General features: G+C 43.0%; 1 protein-coding gene across 1 annotated transcript in view; it reads right to left on the bottom strand.

Moving 5' to 3' along the window:
- SPMIP2 (sperm microtubule inner protein 2) overlaps positions 1-20,764 on the bottom strand; it is an 85,131-nt gene that overhangs the window by 43,281 nt on the left and 21,086 nt on the right. Inside the window, exons 2-3 of the mRNA XM_058657435.1 lie at positions 13,975-14,207; positions 3,999-4,057 (exon numbers count right to left, since the gene is read on the bottom strand). Of these exons, the coding sequence (XP_058513418.1) occupies positions 3,999-4,057; positions 13,975-14,207 (292 nt within the window). The remainder of the gene's footprint in view (positions 1-3,998; positions 4,058-13,974; positions 14,208-20,764) is intronic.

Raw genomic sequence — 20,764 nt, 5'->3', positions numbered from 1 at the left:
CTGCACTTTCTTATTTCTAAAGAACTTATTTTTTATTATCCCACGATACAGTTCCATGGATCCTGGAATTTCCCTTCTTTCTCCAACAATTCTTGCCCTTACTATTCCGCCCCTCCCCCACACACACACACTAATTTTCCCCAGGTCACTACACTAGTATAGTTCCTCACAATCAGCCGTAAGTCCATCATTCTGTTTCTCTGCACTGCAGGCATGGACAATGGCAGGGAGTCCAGCATTCTATTGTCAAGATACATTCAACAGTTTCATTGGGAGTCCACACTGATTTGGAAATAGAGATATAAACTGCATTGTATCCTCACATCTAGATATGATAGTTTCTGCTACAGTTATTACACATCCCCTTAAATGAAAAGCCATTAAAATCAGCAATAAAGAATAGGAAGTTTACAACATGAAGTTTAAGAACATGCTACTAAATGTGTCACTGAAGAAATGAAAATCAAACGATGCTATTGTGTGACCTATGAGTCAGTGAGGAAATAAGAAAAACAATGTTTTGAGTGAATTAAAGTAAAAACAAGAGTATCGAACCCTCTAAGTTGTAGCAAAAGCAGTATTGAACGGGCTATTAAACTTCAATTTTGTATGAGGATTGCCTTATATCCGAGAACACACACGATATTTGTCCTTTGGGACCATTTGGTTACAAATGGTAGACTTGTTCTTTTTAATGGCAGAATAGTATTCCATGGAGTGGCCGTACCAGTTTCTTTATCCACTCCTCTTTGGATGGGTGTCTGGGTTGTTTTGTGTATGGTTTTTGCTATTGTAGATTATGGTGCTGCAAAGAGAAGATCACAGATCCCTTTCTCAGGTGCCAGGAGCACAGGCAATCAAACCAAAAACAATGGATTACAGCAGCAGTTTCTGCACCACAAAGGAAGCCATCAACAAACTGAAAAGGCAGGTTACAGAATCCGAGAAACATTTACAAACCACACAACTGACAGGATTAATATCCAGAAGTAAGGAGCTTTAACAACAAGACAAGCAGTTCAGCTAAGACCTGGGCGAAGTACATAAACAGGCGTTTCTCAAAAGGTAAAAATCAAATGTCCAAAAGATAAATGAGAAAAATGCTTAGGTTCAAGCTATCAAAACTGGAAATTAAAACCAAATGATGTTGTATCTCATCCCAGTTAGAATGGCTATCACCCAAAACTCAACAGATGCTGGTAAGGATGTGGGGAAAGGCGCTCTATGCCACTTTTGCTGCAATGTAAAATAGTCCAAACATTATGGAGGAGAGTATGGAGACTTCTCAGAGAACTGAAAACAGACCTACTGCACAACCCAGGCATCCCACTCCTGGGACTTTATCCAAGTAAAAGGAAAACAGCATAGGAAAGCTACCTCCACCGTCATGTTTACAGCAGCTCAAGACACACTGGCCGAGAAAAGGAATTAACCCAGACGCCCATCAGTGGACGACTAGGTAAAAAGGGGGCATCTTTACCTTTTACAACTAAATGCATGCCACTGGAAACCACTATGCTCAGTGAAATAAACCAATGTCAAAAAGACAAAGTACTTTTTCCCTAATCTGTAATAACAGACACAGTGCAAAATATTGTGTACAGGCTTGAGTGACACTCTCGGATTTGGATACTGTGTACAGCCTTTGTTTATAGTGCTGATAAATATGCTTTTTAATTTTTTGCTTGCTGGTTTTCTTTCTGTTCTTTGTTATTTCTACTTGTGATTTGTTGGTATCATTCCCTAATGGAAGGATAAACATGCTGAAAAAATACATAAAATTTTCTAGAAGTCACATAGTTGTATTAATGCCTCTCTTTCCCTCTGGGAAACAGGTTCCAAGAAGCACACAGACTTATTATTACTCTGGTAATGGAATCTGTGGTGTTTGAGGACAGAGGTACTGGATGAATACTACTGGCTGAGAACAGAAAGCACCGGAGAGTTTATTCCTCAGTCCAACTTGCAGTCTGCCAAGTGTGGTAGATGCCTAGCCATGTCAGAGTTGGCATCCTACTCAACACAGCTTCTAGGGTTGGCATTGCCTGTGGCACTGGCTTCCCATATGAGCACAGGTTTGAATTCAGGCTACTCTACTTCTGATCCAAGTCCCTGTTCCTAGGCTAACAAGCAGTAGAAGATGACCTCAACTTTTGAGCTCCTGAACCAACACAGAAGAGCTGGACAAAGATCCAGTCTCCCGGCTTGGCGTGGCCCGGCCCTAGTTGCTGCCATCATTTGGGGAGTAAACCAGTGAATGAAAGATCTAGACCTCTCTCTCTTTCGGTAAGTCTTTCAAACACATTAAAAAAAATTACCTTGCTAGTCCAGGAGTGAACCAGAAAGCCTTTGAAAGGGCACAGGTGCCTAGACTCTCATGAGGCACCTCAGCTTGTAAGTTACAGGTATCTGATCCAAATCAGAGGCTATGAACAAGCTGTGGGAGTTTTTGCTTTAATGCTGTAACTAATTTTTTTAAGAAGATTTTAATTGGAAAGTCACATACACAAACAAGAGGAGAGACAGATCTTTCAGCTGGTGGTTTACTCCCCAAGTGGCTGCAACTGCTGGAGCTGCGCAGAACTGTAGCCAGGAGCCAGGAGCCTCTTCCAGGTCTCCCACACAGTGCAGGATCCCAAGGCCTTGGACCGTCCTCGACTGCCTTCCCAGGCCACAAACAGAAAGCTGGATGGGAAGCGGGGCTGCAGGTACTAGAACTGGTGCCAATATGGGATCCAGTGCATGCAAGGTGAGGACTTCAGCTGCTAGGCTATTGAGCCGGGCCCTCTAAATGTTTTTAAATTTTTGTCTCCCTTGTTAGTTTTGTACTCAACACAGGATTCCTATTTTTCTGCATATATGTTCACATGTGAATCCACAGCCTCTAACTGCGAAGTCTGTTTCATAAGCATCTCGCATCCTCATGACCTGGTACAAGCCATACAATATTCCCCTAAAATGAAGGCAGTCAACATTCTTTCATGGGGGTGAAATATTTAGAGCTTCAGTGTTTTTTTTAGATACTTTTTAACAGGCTCTTTATGTTCCAATAAATGCAGCAGATTTTACACCTTAATCCAAGGCTTGGTGAAATTTCATCGATTTACAATGGCTTTGAATGGGTTTCTTCCCATAGGGGGTATTTGTGGTTAGATGCCTGTTATCTACTGAAACAGAATATTTTAAGAAGAACATGTGCTTTCCAGGCAACAGAGAGGAAATGTTTCTGTATGGCTTTAACACAGAATATGCCGAGTAAGTCCCAGGAATTGACCAGTGAGCTCTTTTCTGTGCTGGATCACTACTTTTGATAAGCGTTTAAACTCCACGTCCAAAGCCTATCTGTACTCCGATGAAAACAGCTCATGCTAACAGCCATAGCATTGCACAATTAAAAATGAGGTGAAACAGGTCCCAGCAACCCTGGCCAGGAAAAGTAGGACAGAAGACAATATTCCACCTGCAACCCCTTGAGAGCAGTGCTGCCTGAACCCCCCTTCCTCCAAGCAGGGCAAGCACAGGCTCTGCTCTTTCCCTGCAGTCTAACAAGCTCTGCTATAGATGTGTGTAATTTGGTTAGAAGTAGCACGTCAAGCCTTCATGTGACTTCAGTAGGATTACCTTCATTAAGCCAGATTACCCATTATGGTGGTTTCTAGGCCAACAGCATGCAATGAGCTTTTTCAACTGAGAAAAATTTAATTGTTATATGTCGAGAGAGAATTATTTATGAAGTTAAAACTAATCTCTTCACCCAGCTACTCTTCTTTCAGCTGCAGGCTAGGTCCTTTTCATAGAGTCTAACGGGTTCTCATTCTAACTGAGGCTGTTTTGTTCCTTCCTGCTTGTTAACTGTAACCTAGCAGTCAAAATTTACTGTTGCTTATTAGGAATAGCCATTTTACCAAGAGCAACCTGGATGAAATAAAAATTGATAATACATGTAAAAGTTTAAAAACTATTCTGTTACTAATTTAGGAAGATTTATATGTGCTTACCAGGGATTTTGATATCTGTGAGTTATTTTATCCAGAGCAGCTATACTTGAATCTTTATACTGTAAAAGAAAATAAGAATATTAAAATACTCTAGTTGCAAGACACAGAGGAACCAACTTGTCTGAGAGGCGATGTGGCAAGGCTGGAGGGGGTGGTTTTTGGAAGTATCATGCAAAAACAAAGAATTTCCATTTTCATGAAGTTTCTATTGTGATTTCACTTTCACATTACTTAAGTATTCTCCCAGATTCCTATTCAAATAGGAAGTCATAAAAAAACTACATCTTTCAAATTGGGAAAACTTTCTTAGAAACAAAATACATTTTTATCTATACAATAAATGGGAGAATAGTGTAGAATGACACAAGATTTATCTAAAGTAAGTTGACCTTTATCTGTATTTTCTAATGAAATGCATCACGATTACTCACTGTGAGGTTAACCCTTATAAAATTTAGAATCAAATAGCTCATGTTTTTATTTGTTTCAGTTATTCAGAAATGAATTCATTATCTTTCCAAAATTAGTAATAATTAATACATTCTCTATCTTTAGGAAATCAGTAAGAACATTTCACATTTTCAATGCTTTCAACTAAGGAAAGTAATTATAATTCTAAACTGCATTTTTGTACATTTATTAAAATATCTTAAGGCACTAATAAAAAGCAAGGACCCCCCTAACCATTCAGATACCGTGAGACACTTTATAAAATGAATGAAAGCTATCAAATGAGTTGAATTAATTGCAAACATTTGGAACTCAATTGACTAAAAATTGCTGCTTAATATTTTCACTTTTCATCTCAAACCACCTCTGGTCTAGCGCTGACATATTTGGAAAAATCCTTCTGGGATTGAATCCTGAGGAATCCTCTTGCTTTGTTACAACAGCACAAGATGCTTTTCCTGGAATAGGCTCCTTGGTAACATAGAGCTCTTAGTATCAAACATTTGAGTGGAAAATTCCCCAAGGCTATCTTTTCTTATGCTAATGCCTTTTTCCTTTCCCTTGCCTCAATTTGCAAAATATTACTATTAACCCTTTAGGGACCTTCCTTCCCACAGTCAGTGAGAAGCATTTTCATTGTTGTAGCTGGATCTCCAAATTGCATAACATTGCCTACTCTAGGGTGAATCTATGGAGGGGAGAGACAAAATTCTTTGCATGAGTGGAGCGTTAGAAGTATTCATCTTATATGCTCAACATGAAGAACTATTCTTTCTGGGAAAATGTGAATGTTCAGCCATGGATTCTTTGAGGCATTTTACTTCAGAAGCAAAAAAGTGAGCCATGAAGAAATGCATTCTGTAGGTCTCATTATACATGTGCTTGAATACCAACATTTTTCTAACTCCAATTTTTAATCATTTCAATTAATTCATCAGCTCTTGGCACATAGACTAAACGTGGGGTTTTGTGAATTTGACAATGATTCCTCCACCTTGTTTTTTGTGGAATATACAAATAAACAGCACACGGCCATGTTTCCAGGGTAATAGTACGATTCAAAAATTCATGCAGTTGGGAAAAATGCATTATAAAATTAAAATATGAACATATCCTATTAATAAATGTTAGTATATATCTTATTTATGGCATATGATTGCATTAGATACTATGCTAAGTGCTTTTCACAACATAGTTCACTTAATACTTGAAGGTATCACTGATGCCTGGTGGAAGGGATTTTAAGGTAGTCCCCACAATTCTCACTGTCCCCACATTTTGTACCAGATATTCAATGGAATATTAACCTGGGTTTTATGATGGAATTTTGCAGGTATTAGGTTCCAGAGGGCATGATTTTTAAGAATGGGAGGTATCCTTGGTGGGCCTGACCTCATTACATGCACTTTTCTCCTAAGATTTAATTATTTGCCTGGAAAGTCAGTCATAGCGAAGCAGATCTGGAAGTCTTGTGTTGCTGGTTCAGCCCCTGGAAGGCTGTGGCAGCCAGCACTAAGCCACACCAAATCCAGGAGCTTCATGTAGGTGTCCACATAGTGGCAGGGGCCTGACCTTTGGGCCATCTTCTGCGGTTTTTCCCAGATCCTTAACAGGGAGCTGGATCAGAGGCAAAGCAGCCAGGAGGACATGAATAGCAATAAGCAGGGATGCGCTCGGGCAGCAGCCTAAGCTGCTACGCCACAGCACCAGCACCCATCAGGTACACTCCTAAGAAAACTGCGGGCTCTTTCCAACAAACCTGGTTCAAATCTCGAGAGGAATTGGATGCCAGGAAGATTTTCCATGGCTGGCTTTGAAGGAGGAGTTTACAGAGGTACAAATGTGGGCAGCCTCTGGATGCTGAGAAGGGCTGCTCTGCTACTGACCAAACTCCCTGCTGTAACAGGCCTGGAAAAGCTGCAGAAGGTGGCGGAAGGCCTTGGACACTGTCATGCATGTAGAAGACCCAGGTGCATTGACACTGTTGTGCACACAGAATGAAGGATGCTCCAGGCACCAGACTTCACCCCGCTCGACCCTGCCTGCCACTTCCATTTGGGGAGTGAACTCGTACATGGAAGCTCTAGCACTTTCAAATAAAGAAATCTTACACCAAAGAGTTTTTCTTTTAAAGCTACGACTCTTGTTGGAGATTGTAACTTGTGAGGAGTGAACAATTTCACCAGTCTTTTATCCGCGCTCCTGCCAGTATCTGAAATCCCAGTACTCCAGCATTCAAGCCACAGAATACTTACTTACAGGAGAGCTTCATGCATCTCACTGTGTGCTGAGCGGTTTAGCAGCTATGCTCAACCTGGGAGTTCTCGAACTGGTTTACCTCTGTTGCTATTGCTAAGATTCACAAGCATGCTTCCAGAACTAGTGCTGTGGTGCAGCAAGTTAACCTCCTGCCTCCAATGATGGCAACCCGTACGGGCATGGTTTAAGTCCCAGCTGCTTCATTTCTGATCCAGACCCCAGTTAATACACCTGGGAAGCAGCAGAAAGGGCTACATACATGGGCCGCTGCAGTCCAGGTGGGACACCCAGATAGAGTTCATGATTCCTGGCTTCAGATTGGCCCAGCCCTGGGTGTGGCACGATGGCTCAGTGGCTAAATCCTTACCTTGGAAGTGCCAAGATCCCATGTGGGCGCTTGTTCTAATCCCGGCTGCTTCACTTCCCATCCAGCTCCCTGCTGGTGCCTTTGGAGAGCAGTAGAGGACTGCCTAAAGCCTTGGGACCTTGTACCCATGAGGGAGATCTGAAGGAAGCACCTGGCTTCAGATCAGCTCAGCTATGGCCATTGACGCCACTCGGGGAGTGAACCAGCAAATTCAAGATCTTCCTCTGTAAATCTGCCTTTCCAATAAAAAGCAATCAATCTCAGATTGGTCAAGCCCTCCCCATCTGGGGAGTGAACCAGTAGACAGAAGAGCACTCTGACTCTGCCTTTCGAATAAACAAATAAAAATCTTAGAAACAAAGAAGTGTGCTTCCCAACCTATTTGGCTGCATAAAGATCACATTGCAAGCAATACTAGTACATTACTTCAGATTTCTTTTCAAAAAAATTGGCTTTTGAATAATTTTTATTTAATAAGCTGGGAGGAAAATAACTGCCAATCCAAGGCACATTTAAACCTTTATTTCTATCCATCTGTCACTTAATCTCTCAACAAAGACACTGCAAGAGGAAAGTGGCAATCCCATGCTCCGCCTTTTGTCATTTATTGGTAATTATCTACCCCATGCTAAGCAGAAGAGCTGGTGGATGGAGAAGTAATATTGATGCTGTCAGAACATCAAATGTAACAGATCTCAAGCCTCTTAAAGCCATTTGGAATGTGATGGGGCTGTACAATTACCGACAGTCACAATGGAACTTTCCTTTGAATATTCCCCCAGCTGGAGGTCACAGCAGAGTCCCAGGGCACAAACTCAGTGCTTTCTGCTTTGTGTCTGAACATAGCTCGAACCACCCAGCAGGTGCCTCTGCTTAAATGACCGATTTCTAACTTCTTCCCTTCAGTTTCCTTGATTTCCTGGATTTAATACTTACAAAGTAGTAGATATTCGTATTTGCTATGCACTCTATTTGCTGTATTTGTCAACATAGCTAAAATAATCTGAGAGTGCTAAACATACACTTGATCTGAACCAAAAGCCTTGAGAAGCGGTCAACAGAAAACCTTAATTATAGATTTATAAAGATTGACCAATTTCCTTCATTGACCTGCCATTTACTTAGGTTAAGTGTCACATTTAGAAAAGATGTGCTACCTATGCTTGGGATAACATACCATGAACAAAATGCAAAATTCTTCAACACTACACTTCAAAGCTGGTTAGTACTTCTACCAGAACCCACTCTAAACCAAATAATCTTCTCTTAGCTCTCAGATATTTGTTGGAAATGCATGGCATGTAATTACTGACTAATTTTTCAAATTAGGTCATCTTTGCATTGAGATACATACACAGCCACAGAGCAGATGAAAGCACCGTATGGATTCTTAGTCTTCCTTAATGATGAGATAAAATCACATACCCGGCTTCCCATTACACCAGGGCTTTTATTTTTATTGTTTTCTCTCCCACTGTTCTACATCCTAACCAAAGACAGGAATGTAAGGGTGTGTTTCTTTTCCAACAGATTGGTAAGTTTCTAGAAAGTCACTGTGTCACAGGAAGAAAAGCCCTGTGTTTGGTTGGGAGGCCAGGTCATTTAAAGTTGGGATGCAGGAAAGAATGTGCTAGAAGCCGGGCACCCACACTCTTTCCCACTGCAAGGGCGCCCTTCAGGGAACTGCTAATAGCAAAGTGCACAGCGCATGCCTCCCTTGCGATTCCCACGGTCAGTGAATGGACGCAGTTTAATTTCTGGAAGTCCTGACACAAGAGATTGTATGGAAATTACTTCCTTCAGTTTATCTGCGGAATCCTACAAAGCTAAGCTTTGTGAAATGCAGAAAACGTAACATCTGTGGATGAGGAGGTTAATGGCGCTCATACATTATGTTCAAGAAAGAGGCGCGCTTCTCCGCCCTCACAGATGGTCAACATGGGGCTGTCCTAGGCTCAAGTCTTCCAGAGCTATCATAAAATGTATTACTTTCCGCAGTGCTCACGGATGAAAGGTGTGAGTGTAATTATTTTTATATTAGACCACAAACTGTTAGGATGCAAATAACTCGAAGAAGTAAAGAGAACAAAAACAGACATCCATCTGGAAAGAACAGCAGCACCCCAAAGACAGGACTAATTTTAGAAAAGCTATTTTCTGTGTCGCCTTTAGAACTTGGTTGAGAAAGGAAGCTTTCTGTTTTCTAAAGTTTTCTACATGGAGAACATCTGGAGATGGAGAATTTTAATGAGACTCAGTATCGGCTGCTGTTTTCACAATGGCTCGAAAGGAGAATTGGGGGTGATAAATGCCCTCAGAAATTCTGCCCTACCAACCTGTATCGTGGTGGTCTAGAGTTATTAATGTCAAGCACAGTAGTGTTTCCCCAGGTGAACTTGAGGCGGCAGTGCCAGAATGAACAGCCTGGAAGGACGGCATGAGGCAAGGGTGGGAGCAGGAGACACGCCTGGCTTGCTGATACCTCACCATCCCTCTGCTTCCACTCCTCCTGATGCCAAGGGTTGTGTTTGATAGGCTTCGAACAGTTGTAAAACAGGGTTGGTAGAATTTTTAAAAAGGATAACCCAGAGCCCAGCTCCATGGCCTAGCAGCTAAAGTCCTCGCCTAAAACGTGCTGGGATCCCATATGGGCGCCGGTTCTAATCCTGGCTGCTCCACTTCCCAGCCAGCTCCCTGCTTGTGGCCTGGGAAAGCAGTTGAGGACGGCCCAAAGCCTTGGGACCCTGCACCCTCATGGGAGACCCGGAGGAGGTTCCTGGCTCCCGGCTTCAGATCAGCACAGCACTGGCCATTGCGCTCACTTGGGGAGTGAATCAGACAGAAGATCTTCCTCTCTATCTCTCCTCCTCTGTCTCTCCACCTTTCCAATAAAATAAACAAATCTTTAAAAAATAAATAAAAATGATAGCTCAGCTGTTTCTTATTAGGTCAAGATCAGGGAAGATCTCTTTTCTTCCTTTCAGCTTTAAAACATTTTTCCACAGTACAGATTTCTAAGCATAGGGGATCCTCCTTTCCTCCCCCAGCCCTGTAATTCCCTCCTATTTGTCCTCAAGTTAGCGTATCAGCATTGTCATTCATTTTGTCTTTATACACTGAACTGATACATAAGTTTATCTTGCCATGGCAAGAATAGGACAAAAAAACTAAAGTAACGTAACAAAAGTATAGTTATAAATAATAGGAATCCTATTATTCTAGTCAGTACATATTATTTACATCCATTATTTCCCAATGTACTAACCTCCCTTCATAGAGTTATAATTTTGTGCTTGGTATATTAGCATTGTATCAGAAAACAGGATGCTAGTCCTTTGGGACTGGCTTATTTCACCAAGCAAAATCTTCACTTTGTGTCTCTCCAAGTCTGTTGTCACCAATCCTTTGGCCTCCATTATGCCTCCCAACCCAAGTTCTTCCCACTGGCTCTTTATTCTACCTGTACCAACAGGCTGAGGAGAAACAATCCCTTGGCCCTGCTAAAAGCACTGTTTCAAGTGGGGGTTTGGTAGCTGTATCTAGGAAACCACAGGTACCTCCTCTCCAGAGAGGCTGTGAGAATGGACGCAAGGTCTCCAAGATCCTAGATCCAGAGGGCCCCCCAGCCCTACACGCAGAAGGAAAAGGCTGCAGGTACAAGGCAGAGAAACCACGGCTCAGAGGTGGGTGACGAGGGAGGCAAAGCAGCAAATGGGATTAATCAGTGTCTACCAGGACCAAGGCAGAAAGGCCTGGGTCAGGGATTCCAGACCCACAGCGCACGAGTATCGTGGCCTCCAAGAGAGTACTACACTCATGGCCCCAGACAGTCAGACCTCTGAAATGAAGGGCTCGCATCGGTGGGATGTGCCTGATTAATCAAGACCAAGCTACTTGGAAAACTGGCAGAGCCTGACCAATCGAAGCAAAGACTGCTCATGAGGGCCCACATTCGTTGTGAATGAAGGATGCTGTACACAAACCGAGTGGAGTGGGGGTGGGATGTGTATGTCAAAAACCTTCACCAGCAGCTTCCTTATCTATAAAGCTCAAATTCACAGTGCTCTCCTTATTAAACACTAAGCCACTTGTAGTTTTATTATGTTTACTTCTATACATTCATATAGAAGACTTCTAGGTATTTATTATATTGCATTACAAATACATGGATGGGTTCTTATGGTTTTCCTTATAAGCGTATGGATTTTAAAAAACTGTTTCACTACAATTTTTGGTATGGCTTGACTGATTTACTATTATCTTTGGAATCACACCTGTGAAGGATTAGTCATCAAGTTCATGATCACATTGTTTGTGTGGGAAAACCAAAGGACTTAAATCATTTTGTCACGGGGTCAGAATACAGAAGCAAAAAAACTAAGCATCAGGAAGCCAGCTGACCCTGAGGAAGTTTCGGTTAAAGACAGGCCAGGGAAACGCAGACAAGACCAGCTGAGCAGCAGTTAGAAAAGCTTGCAGCTTAGTGTGAGGTCAAGACAAAAGCATCTGTCTCGATTGTTTCCAATTATTTTTACAGAAAATATATATAGTTTGGCAGAGAGTAGATTCATTTTAAGAAATGCTGCTCCCAAATCTGAGATAATGGCAAAAGAATGGTTTTTCCTGGCTGATCATTTTATATATATATTATATAAATGTGCAATATTATACCACTGTAACCCACATAAAGTGAATAGGAAATAGCTAAACTCAATGAAAATTCAGACAAGAAACCTGATCACAATTTCTTTACTGCCCTTGTGAAATGGAAGATATTTTTCAGGTGCCACTCAGTTTGGAAGTGATTATCTTCCCGTCAAAAGCAAGATGATCTATAGCATCCCATGTGGTGCCCTCAATAGGAAAGACCATTCCCAGGTAGGAGGCCACTGCCCCAGGCATCTTAGTGATTCTATTGGAGATGCCTCCGCTTCCTTAACTGCTTCTCTTACGTAAACGTGCAGCAGTAAATTAGGAAGAGCAGCTGTTAGAGCTATAAAAATCCAGGCGACACAGGTTCAAGCTTAAAATCCAAGTCCTGAGCGGCTACCCTGGGACAGCTGGAGGAGTGCCTGCAGTTAGACTGAAAGGAGAAGTGGCAGTTTTAGTTTGGGACTACTGTGGGACAAGGAAGGGCAAGGAGTATAGAAGGAGTTGTAGAAGGACAGGGAACTGAAGAACAGGAAGTGCATGGGGACATTTCTGTAAGTGACAACACCCAGGAATTCACCAGCTCCTTCTGTGTGTGCAGTGTACCCTAGGCATCAGCTCATGCAACAAATCTGATTGCTTGGAAGTAGCTGCCCAAAGCATGGGATTGATAAGTGTAAGACTTGTCTCAAAAAATATGGTGGGGCTGTTGCCATGGTGTGCAGTGGGGACATCCTGTATGGGTGCCAAGTCAAATCCCAGCTGCTCCATTTCTAATCCAGCTCCCATGTGCCGGGGAGAGCAGCAGAGGATACTGGGTGGCTCTTCACCATCCCCGGGTGCTCTGGCAGTTGGGAGGCTGGGCGCAGCCTCTCCACTTGTCAACACCCTTCCCCCCAAATAGAACATTTGGAACAATGATCACACCCACTTTTCCCTAACCCTTGACACTTCCCACCCTGATCAACTATGTAAACATCAAAAATAAAAATTGAAAGAAAAGCAGTTTGTGGGGACCAGTACATTGGCTCAACTGGCTATCTTCCACCTCCAAGTGCCAACATCCCAGATGGGCACTGGATAGTGTCCCAGATGCCCCAGCTCCCTTCCAGCTCTTGGCTTGTGGCCTGGGAAAGCAGTTGAAGATGCGCAAAGCCTTGGGACCCTGCACCCATGTGGGAGACCTGGAAGAAACTTCAAGATCCTGGTCTTGGATGAGCTCAGCTCTGGCCACTACGGCCACTTGGGGAGTGAACCAGAGGATGGGAAGATCTGTCTCTCCTCTCCATAAATCTGTCTGCCTTGCCAACAAACTCTTTTTTAAAATGTATATTTTACAATGAAGTAAATACTAAGACTCCCATAATGAAAAGAGGAGGACAGAGGCTGACAAACTTCAGCTGGTGACTCGTAGATTTAGGCATCAGAGGTAGAACAGGAACATAGGTGTTCCCGGAAAGTGGCCCTCTCCTCTGTAAACAGACAGAAATGGAGACACTGACAGCTGAACTCCATGCTAAAGGCCAAGAGACAGACCTAAAAGCAGAGACTAACTTGGAAGCTCAGCTCCAACACTGCCCTTCACTGCTCATGATTGGGCCAGGAAAGGCATGTTCCTTTCCTTGACCTTACCCTAGGAGAAGCTAGTACAGGACCTCAAGAATTTGTGGAAACCAGGTTGATGTATAACCAATAACATTCAGTTAGACAATGCAAAGCCTCAGATTTTTTAGCAGTGAAGAGATCACTGTGCTCCCCCTTCAGTATCAGAGGAGGTCATCTGGACCCAAGCCTGTGTCCACAACGCAAGGTTTCTAAGAATCCTTTGCTATGTACCCAGACGCACCCAATTCCTAGCATTATCAGTGCAGTCGGTTTTAACAACCCAAGACTCATGTTTTCACTTGGTAGATTATGCCCAACTTCTGCCTCAGTACCACCCACTTCTAAAACAGTGCTGGGTGGGGGAAGTGTGGACCAATGCCTCTGCAGAAACATGAATCTGAACGCATTCCAAAACCAAATCCAAACGCTTTCACCTCGTCCAGAGCTTCATTCTCTTCACACCTCTCCTCTTGTGACTAGAAGAGCTGTGGTGACAAGTACGTGTGTTCACACCTTCATCTTTCAGCTAAGCTCAAATCTCACTTTGCAATGGGAGATCAAGCCCCTGACATTTCCTTTGAAAACGAACTCACAATTCAAGTCATACAAGAATATATTAGAAAAGCATAAATTTTGGAGCAATACCTTGATATGAAAGCCACTCTCCAGTCTTGATTTGTTGATGAAATTATACTCTTGTACTCCCCATCCAACTCCACCAACATATTCATGCTTATATTTTGCTGGGAAGCTCAGGTTTGAGGCAGGCCTCCATAAATATTGGAGATCTCCGGTTCTCTCTAACACTGGACGCTTTTCCCCAATATAGGAAGTGTGCTGATGAATTTTAGGTAAATGATCCTTTATATAATCTGGACCTAAAAAAGAAAAATTGCTACTTTATTCTCTATGCTTTAAGAGGCTTTTAAGGGTCGAAATAAGATTTTCTCATGGCTATATGGCTTTTCCTAAGGTCTAGTTGCTATTGGTGGGCTTTAAGTATATTATCCAATTAATCCTTACTAATAACTATGCTTATTTCTTTCAGTTTCTAGATGGAAGAAAATGAGGTAGATGGTGACCGAGTTCTTGTCCCAGTCCCAGCTGATAAACCCTCCGAATTCAGGCTGCCTGCGTTGGGAGCAGACTTTGTTTACAGTCAACTTCATACAAGCAGTAGGGTTTGTATAGGTGAAAGGCAGAGTGACGTGGAGGGAGGGGAAGAAAGACAATCTCCTCTCTGCTGGTTGACTCCCTGAAATGCTGCCATGGCCTGGGTTAGGCCAGCCCAAGGTAAAGCATTCACAGCTACTATAGGAGTCACAGGGACCCAAGGACTTAGACAATTGTGCTGCTTTCCAGATGTAGAAAGCAATAGAGCATGAGCTGTATTGGAAACTAAGCAGTTAGGACTCCACCAGCTCCTCTTGCCTTCAACACCATGTCCCACCTGACAGAAATTGTGTGAATGGAACCAACATGTCCCTAAGCAGAGTCTCCAGTTGCTCTGCCCTTTTTGGGATCCAGTATAGGATGCTGATGGTTTAACCCACTAAGTCACAACACCAACTCCCAGTCATGTTTAAGAGACCAAAATCCACCACATATGCCATATTTACTTTAGGTAGGGATATTATGTACATTTTAAAAGGTTCGCAGTGAGAACTAAGATACTCCCCAAATGTATCAGAAGCCATTAGAATGTGGAGAAAAAGTATTAGATGAGAACAGTTTATCATTTATGAAGTACCGTTGTCTGTGTTAAGGCAAAACAATGGACAGGAAATACTAGAAGAATTGTAGAAGTCGGTGAAACAAGCAAAGACGAGGTCCAAAAAGGAGGACTTACACTTGGTATTTCCACTTGATAGTATAAACGTGCAAACGGAAGCCAAGAAGTTCTGGGGAAAAGGCACTTACAAGGAGAAGGGAATCCGGTGGCTCAGGAAGAATCGCAAAACCCTGGGATGGGAATGGGTGAGGATACAGTTCCAACCCCAAATCCTAAGGCAGGCTCAGAGCACAGAAGCTGTGCTGTGGGTATAGCATCACGCCTTCTATAGCTCCTTTCATTTTGCCCCTGGGGCAAATAACTCAGAATTTGTCAAGAACGTAGGGTGGGCAAAAGCTTTGCTCACTGCCCTACCACATGGCCCAGAAACCGGGTAGAATTACCCATGTGTAACAAGTCTGTTTAGAAAATTGCAGCCTTCCAAGAAGGTTCAGATTGTGAAAACTCTTCTGAAACATGTTGGCAGGTGTTTCCACAGGTTCCTAATCACCAACCTTCCCCCCCCCCCATGCACTGCATATTCACCGAGTAGCTCATTTCCCCTGATGAACGCATTGCAGCTTCAAATTCATTTGCTTCAGCCTTTTCCCATCCACTTAACTACTTGGTATAAATTGTCAGAGGGGGAAGAACTATCTGCTCTCTCCATGTACAGGAGTTGAGAACTCTTCAACAGAATTCCTGTCCTAAGGGAATTTCCGCTATCTCTTCTAAGTAGGGTGAAACACACAGGCACTGTTTGTCGCGCTGGAATTCCAATGTCGCACTCCATCATCAAATACATTCTGGCATGCTGCTTGCTACACTTGCCTTTTAGAAGCTCACAGCATGGGGAAGCACAGGACAACTCCTAATGACGCCTACAGTAAGAAAACCTGCGCACAATTCATGTAAAACAGCGGCGCCCAAATTGACTTCAGCAAGCATATTTTCGCCCCATGCTGAGAAGACACGGAAAGCTTTGAGAAACAGCAACTTTCTGTATAAACGCTCCAGTTGTCGCTCAACTATCACATACTCATAGAAACGTGACAGCAGATACATAGTGACTTTCTTATCACGAACCTTAGAAAGAGCCATCCCTCGGCAGGGGCCTTAGTCCCCAGGCACCACAATCACACCCTATCTAGCCTGAGCAACTAGAAACTTACCTTATCACCATCCTGGAGACTACAGATCCAAGAAAACTCACGGCTTCCAAAACAGCATCTTACAGCTGCTTTCTCCAGGGAGGAGCACTGTGCGACCAGAGAGTGCGACCAGGGAGTGCGATCAGGGAGTGGAAGGCAGGCTGAGGCTGCTGGGAACCCTCTTATAAGGCCTTAATCCCATTCACATGCGGAGAAGCCCTCAGGGCCGAATTTCACCTGAAACGCCTCAGGTCTTAATACTATTCGCCTGGGCAGTGAGTTTCAACACGTGAACCTGGAAAAGACCTATTCCAGTCTTAGCAGCAGCAGCTGGGCCAAAAGCACATGGTTTCAGCAGAGTAGGTGGAAAGTATATTGCTTCTAAAGCCAACTAGGAGGGAGGTGGGTGTGTGGGGGTGTGTGCTCTTGCTCCCATCAGGATATCACAAGGCTTTATTCAAGAGTTGCTATGTCACTCTCCTCCTCTAGTTATTAGAAACAGGATGTCATGCAGGATACAGTGTCTGGCCCACAGCTGTCTGGGAGGTACCTGCTCTGGCAAGTGGATGGTTCAGGCCCCTGCCTCCACACACAGGCACACCTACGGCACAGCCTGAGGTGTACCTCCATGCGGAACTTTCAGCTTAACAAAATGGTCTGCAGGTTTCTATCTACCAGCTTCACCCAGTCATGGCCTCCCTGTTATGACAGTTCTGCGGGTGTTTAACGCCAACTGACCCGTGTTCACCTCTCCCAAATCTCCTTCTCCGGAACCTAGACTCTGAATGCTCAAGAGAACTTTCTGCTTACATTGAAAACATGCAATTAGTACCCAATCTTTGGTCTCATTTTTTCCCCCTGTAACAATTATCACCTCCTTCAAGGTGTTTCCAGGTTTTTCTTCATTCTGTGTCAAGTTACCTTGGCTCTTTCCTCCTCTTCTACGTTTAAGCTCTCATTTGCAAACATCTCTTGCCCGTTTTCTACAGGGCCCTCCTTCATGCCTGCAGTAGGATGACTTGCAGCTGTCATTGTTAATGGTGCTGCCGCTGCCAAGTGTCAATCAGTCTGAACTAATTCTCTGCTGAGCCAGCTGCCTCTGGGGGTAGCAGGGGCTGGGGGCAGGAGATGCATTGCTAGCCAGCTATTCCAGGTTGCATGGTTCCACAGTTCTGTATCTTCCTTGTGTGGCAGAACAAGGATTCCAAAGACACTAGGCAGACCCTACCTCTGCTTCCCTCAGCGTCTGAAACGACTTGCTCACTTGTGTTTGAAATCCCAGCCACCCTTGACGTTATGATTTTAAAGCCCCACACCTGGAGGGTGAAACCCCGGCTTTGTCTTGAGCTGGCTTCATAACGTAGGGAAAGTTATCCAACTTTTGGACCTTGGCCTTTGTACCTCTAATATGTAAAATGTCTTGTGTCTGTGTTTTACCCTTGTTAAGGTAGAGGTAAAGGTAAAAACAAAACAAGCCAAAACAAAAAACCTGTGGTTTAAACCATAGCCTACAACACCACTATCCCACTATCCCATACTGGAGCACCATTCCGAATCCACGCTGCTCTGCTTGCCACCAGATTGCGGAAGCAGCAGACAGCCCAAGCACTTGCAACCTGCCACCTATGTGGGAAACCAGGATGAAATTCTTGGCTTTGACCTGACTGTTGCAGCCTTTTGGGAGAGCCTCTCTCTCTCTTTCTCTTTCTCTCTCTCTCTCTCCCCCCCCCCCCCGTCCTTCTATTTCTATTGCTACCTCTTTTTCTGTCATTCTGCCTTCCAAATAGGTCTTTATAAAACAGGAATAGACCATCCTTCATTGTCTAATCTAGTTTCTCTCCTTTTTAATCCATCATTCACCCAACTACCAACAGTGATCTAACACTCAGATAAAATTAGACACTCCCTTTCCTAAAAAATTAAAATAAAATAAAAAACTAAAGTGGTTTTCTGCAGTGCCTGTAAATTTGCCTCCATCCACATTTTCTGAGATTGCAGAACAGTGCTTCATGGCGTGACCTTTAATACCATCCCCAACCTCTTCTCTTTGACAAAACAGTTGTACAGGGTTTTTTTGGTAAGTGCTTCCTTTTCTGGGAAACATCCCCAATTCCTCCAAATCGAAATTCTACACTCAGCATGCAGCCTTCATGGGTGTTACGTTTAGATTCATTTGCCCTTTCCATACCAGATTGGCCCAATTGTCTTCATGTGTAAGTTTCTAAAAGGCTAGGGCTGTATCTTAATGCTTAATGGCCAACGTAGCACTTTGAACCTAGGCGATCCACTCAGAAACAGTGAATTGTTGAAACTGCAGAGCAGGTGAAATGATGAAAGAGCCACAACACTGAAAATACATGAAGTTATACTGGGAGAACAGCAAGGCTCTCTGAAAAGACTCATCAGTAATTTAATCTGCAGAGTGGGTTAAATTCTTCTAGACTTGATGTGAAAACACAGGGTAAGATCAGAGGAAGGAATACTCTGTGCTAACTTATTTGGATAGCTGGAAGCAGAAAGCAGAAGGATGCGAGTTGACAGTAACATTGCTTCATTCTGTAATATTTCTTTAAGAAGCCAATCCTCCACTCCAGTGACCAGAATGAAACAACTTAGGGAAATGAATCAAAAGGAATTCAATGGAACATGGAAGTGAGTTCTTAGTGAGTATGTTTGATAATCTGTTGACAACATGGGCATCATTTGGTTGAGATATACAAGAACAGCTGGGTTTCTCAGGGGGCCGGAGCCGAGGCAGGGTCAGAGCAGGGGATGAGAATGGGAAACTCTGGAATGGACCGTAAGGAGCACACGGAACACGTACACGTTGGGAGAAGAAACAAAGTTAGGAATCAACTACACCTGCTGATAGAAAAAAAAGTTCTATTTCTGAAAGTTACCACCAAATGAACTCAAAAATTAGAAAAAAAAATTTTAAGATACATTCATTTATTTGAAGTGCAGAGTGACACAAAAAGAGATCTTCCATCTGCTGTTTCACTCTTCCAGAAGCTTCAAAATCCAACTTATAAATACATTCTTTAATGGATTGTACTTCAGGTATTGCAGCTAAAAAAACCCTTGGTCTAGTCCAGGAGTTTCATACCTTTACATTTATGTCCTTGATCCATTTCAAGCCAGTAGTTATGTAGGATGACCTCTTTCTTTTTTTTTTTTTTTTAAAGATTTTATTATTGTTGGAAAGCCAGATATACACAGAGGAGAGACAGAGAGGAAGATCTTCCATCCGATGTTTCACTCCCCAAGTGAGCCGCAACGGGCCGGTGCGCGCCCATCCGATGCCGGGAACCTGGAACCTCTTCTGGGTCTCCCACACGGGTGGCAGGGTCCCAAAGCTTTGGGCCGTCCTCGACTGCTTTCCCAGGCCACAAGCAGGGAGCTGGATGGGAAGTGGAGCTGCCGGGATTAGAACCGGCGCCCATATGGGATCCCAGGGCATTCAAGGCGAGGACTTTAGCTGCTAGGCCACGCCGCCGGGCCCTAGGATGACCTCTTTCTGTACATAAATATCCAATTCCTTGAGTGCTATTTTGAAAGAATATATTCTCTCCAATGAATTGCATTTGCATCTTTGTTTTAGATATGTATCACTATATGGATATGGTAAATTATACATATGTGTCACTATATATACATATACTGATAAATTATATATTAGTGAATTCATGTACGCAGGGAATTTTGAAAGGTACTGTAATTACAGTCACCTGAATTATTTTTCTCTCTCTTCTCAGGCCTTAATCAAACAATTCTATCACTGATAAACACATAGTTCCTTCTACTTCTTTAATTTCCACTGTCCTAATCCTTCATGTTCCCTGGACACACGTCTATGGTCATCTTGGGAAATCACTCTCTTCACTAGTTCTTCCGTTTCCCTGCCTCTCGCCGATGCGGGGGAAACGAAACATTTCCCTGCACCAGGTCCTCATTACGTTCTCTATGTAATTCACCTTGTGATCCTTCATTCGGGATTTCTTTTGGTTTACAGCAAGCCATTTCCTTCTCCATTGGCATGGCTTTCCTGGGAGGCATGTGATTTGGAAACATTAGGCTATCTCACCCTTGAACGGAACTGTTTCGTAATTAGCTTGTAAACTTCCTAAAAATACTTGGAGTTTCCAAAGCTTAGTTTTTGTGTCTGAAAAGGAAACTTCATTCAACAACCTCAAAACTTTGCTAAAAGAATTAAGCAAGATAGAGCATTTAACATCTGGATATCATGTCTAGTCCTGGGCCAGGAATATAATGAATGTCTGATCATAGCTATCATTATTTTTTTACCATGCACCTTCCAGTCACGGAAGCATAATACCTGTTTGTTATTTTCACTACCTTCACCATTTCCAAACCGTTTACTGTGTTAAATATTGTTAAGTTGTACAATATTGACTGCCAGATGATTAAATCCAATGTTCTGAACTTGTGTAGTGAGAAATGTTCAATATTACACCAGAAGTATGGTGCTGTGAAAAAAGATGGAGATAAATCT

This window comes from Ochotona princeps, chromosome 32 (assembly GCF_030435755.1).
Source record: "Ochotona princeps isolate mOchPri1 chromosome 32, mOchPri1.hap1, whole genome shotgun sequence".
NCBI lineage: Eukaryota > Metazoa > Chordata > Mammalia > Lagomorpha > Ochotonidae > Ochotona > Ochotona princeps.
This window is presented reverse-complemented; position numbering and strand designations above follow the sequence as displayed.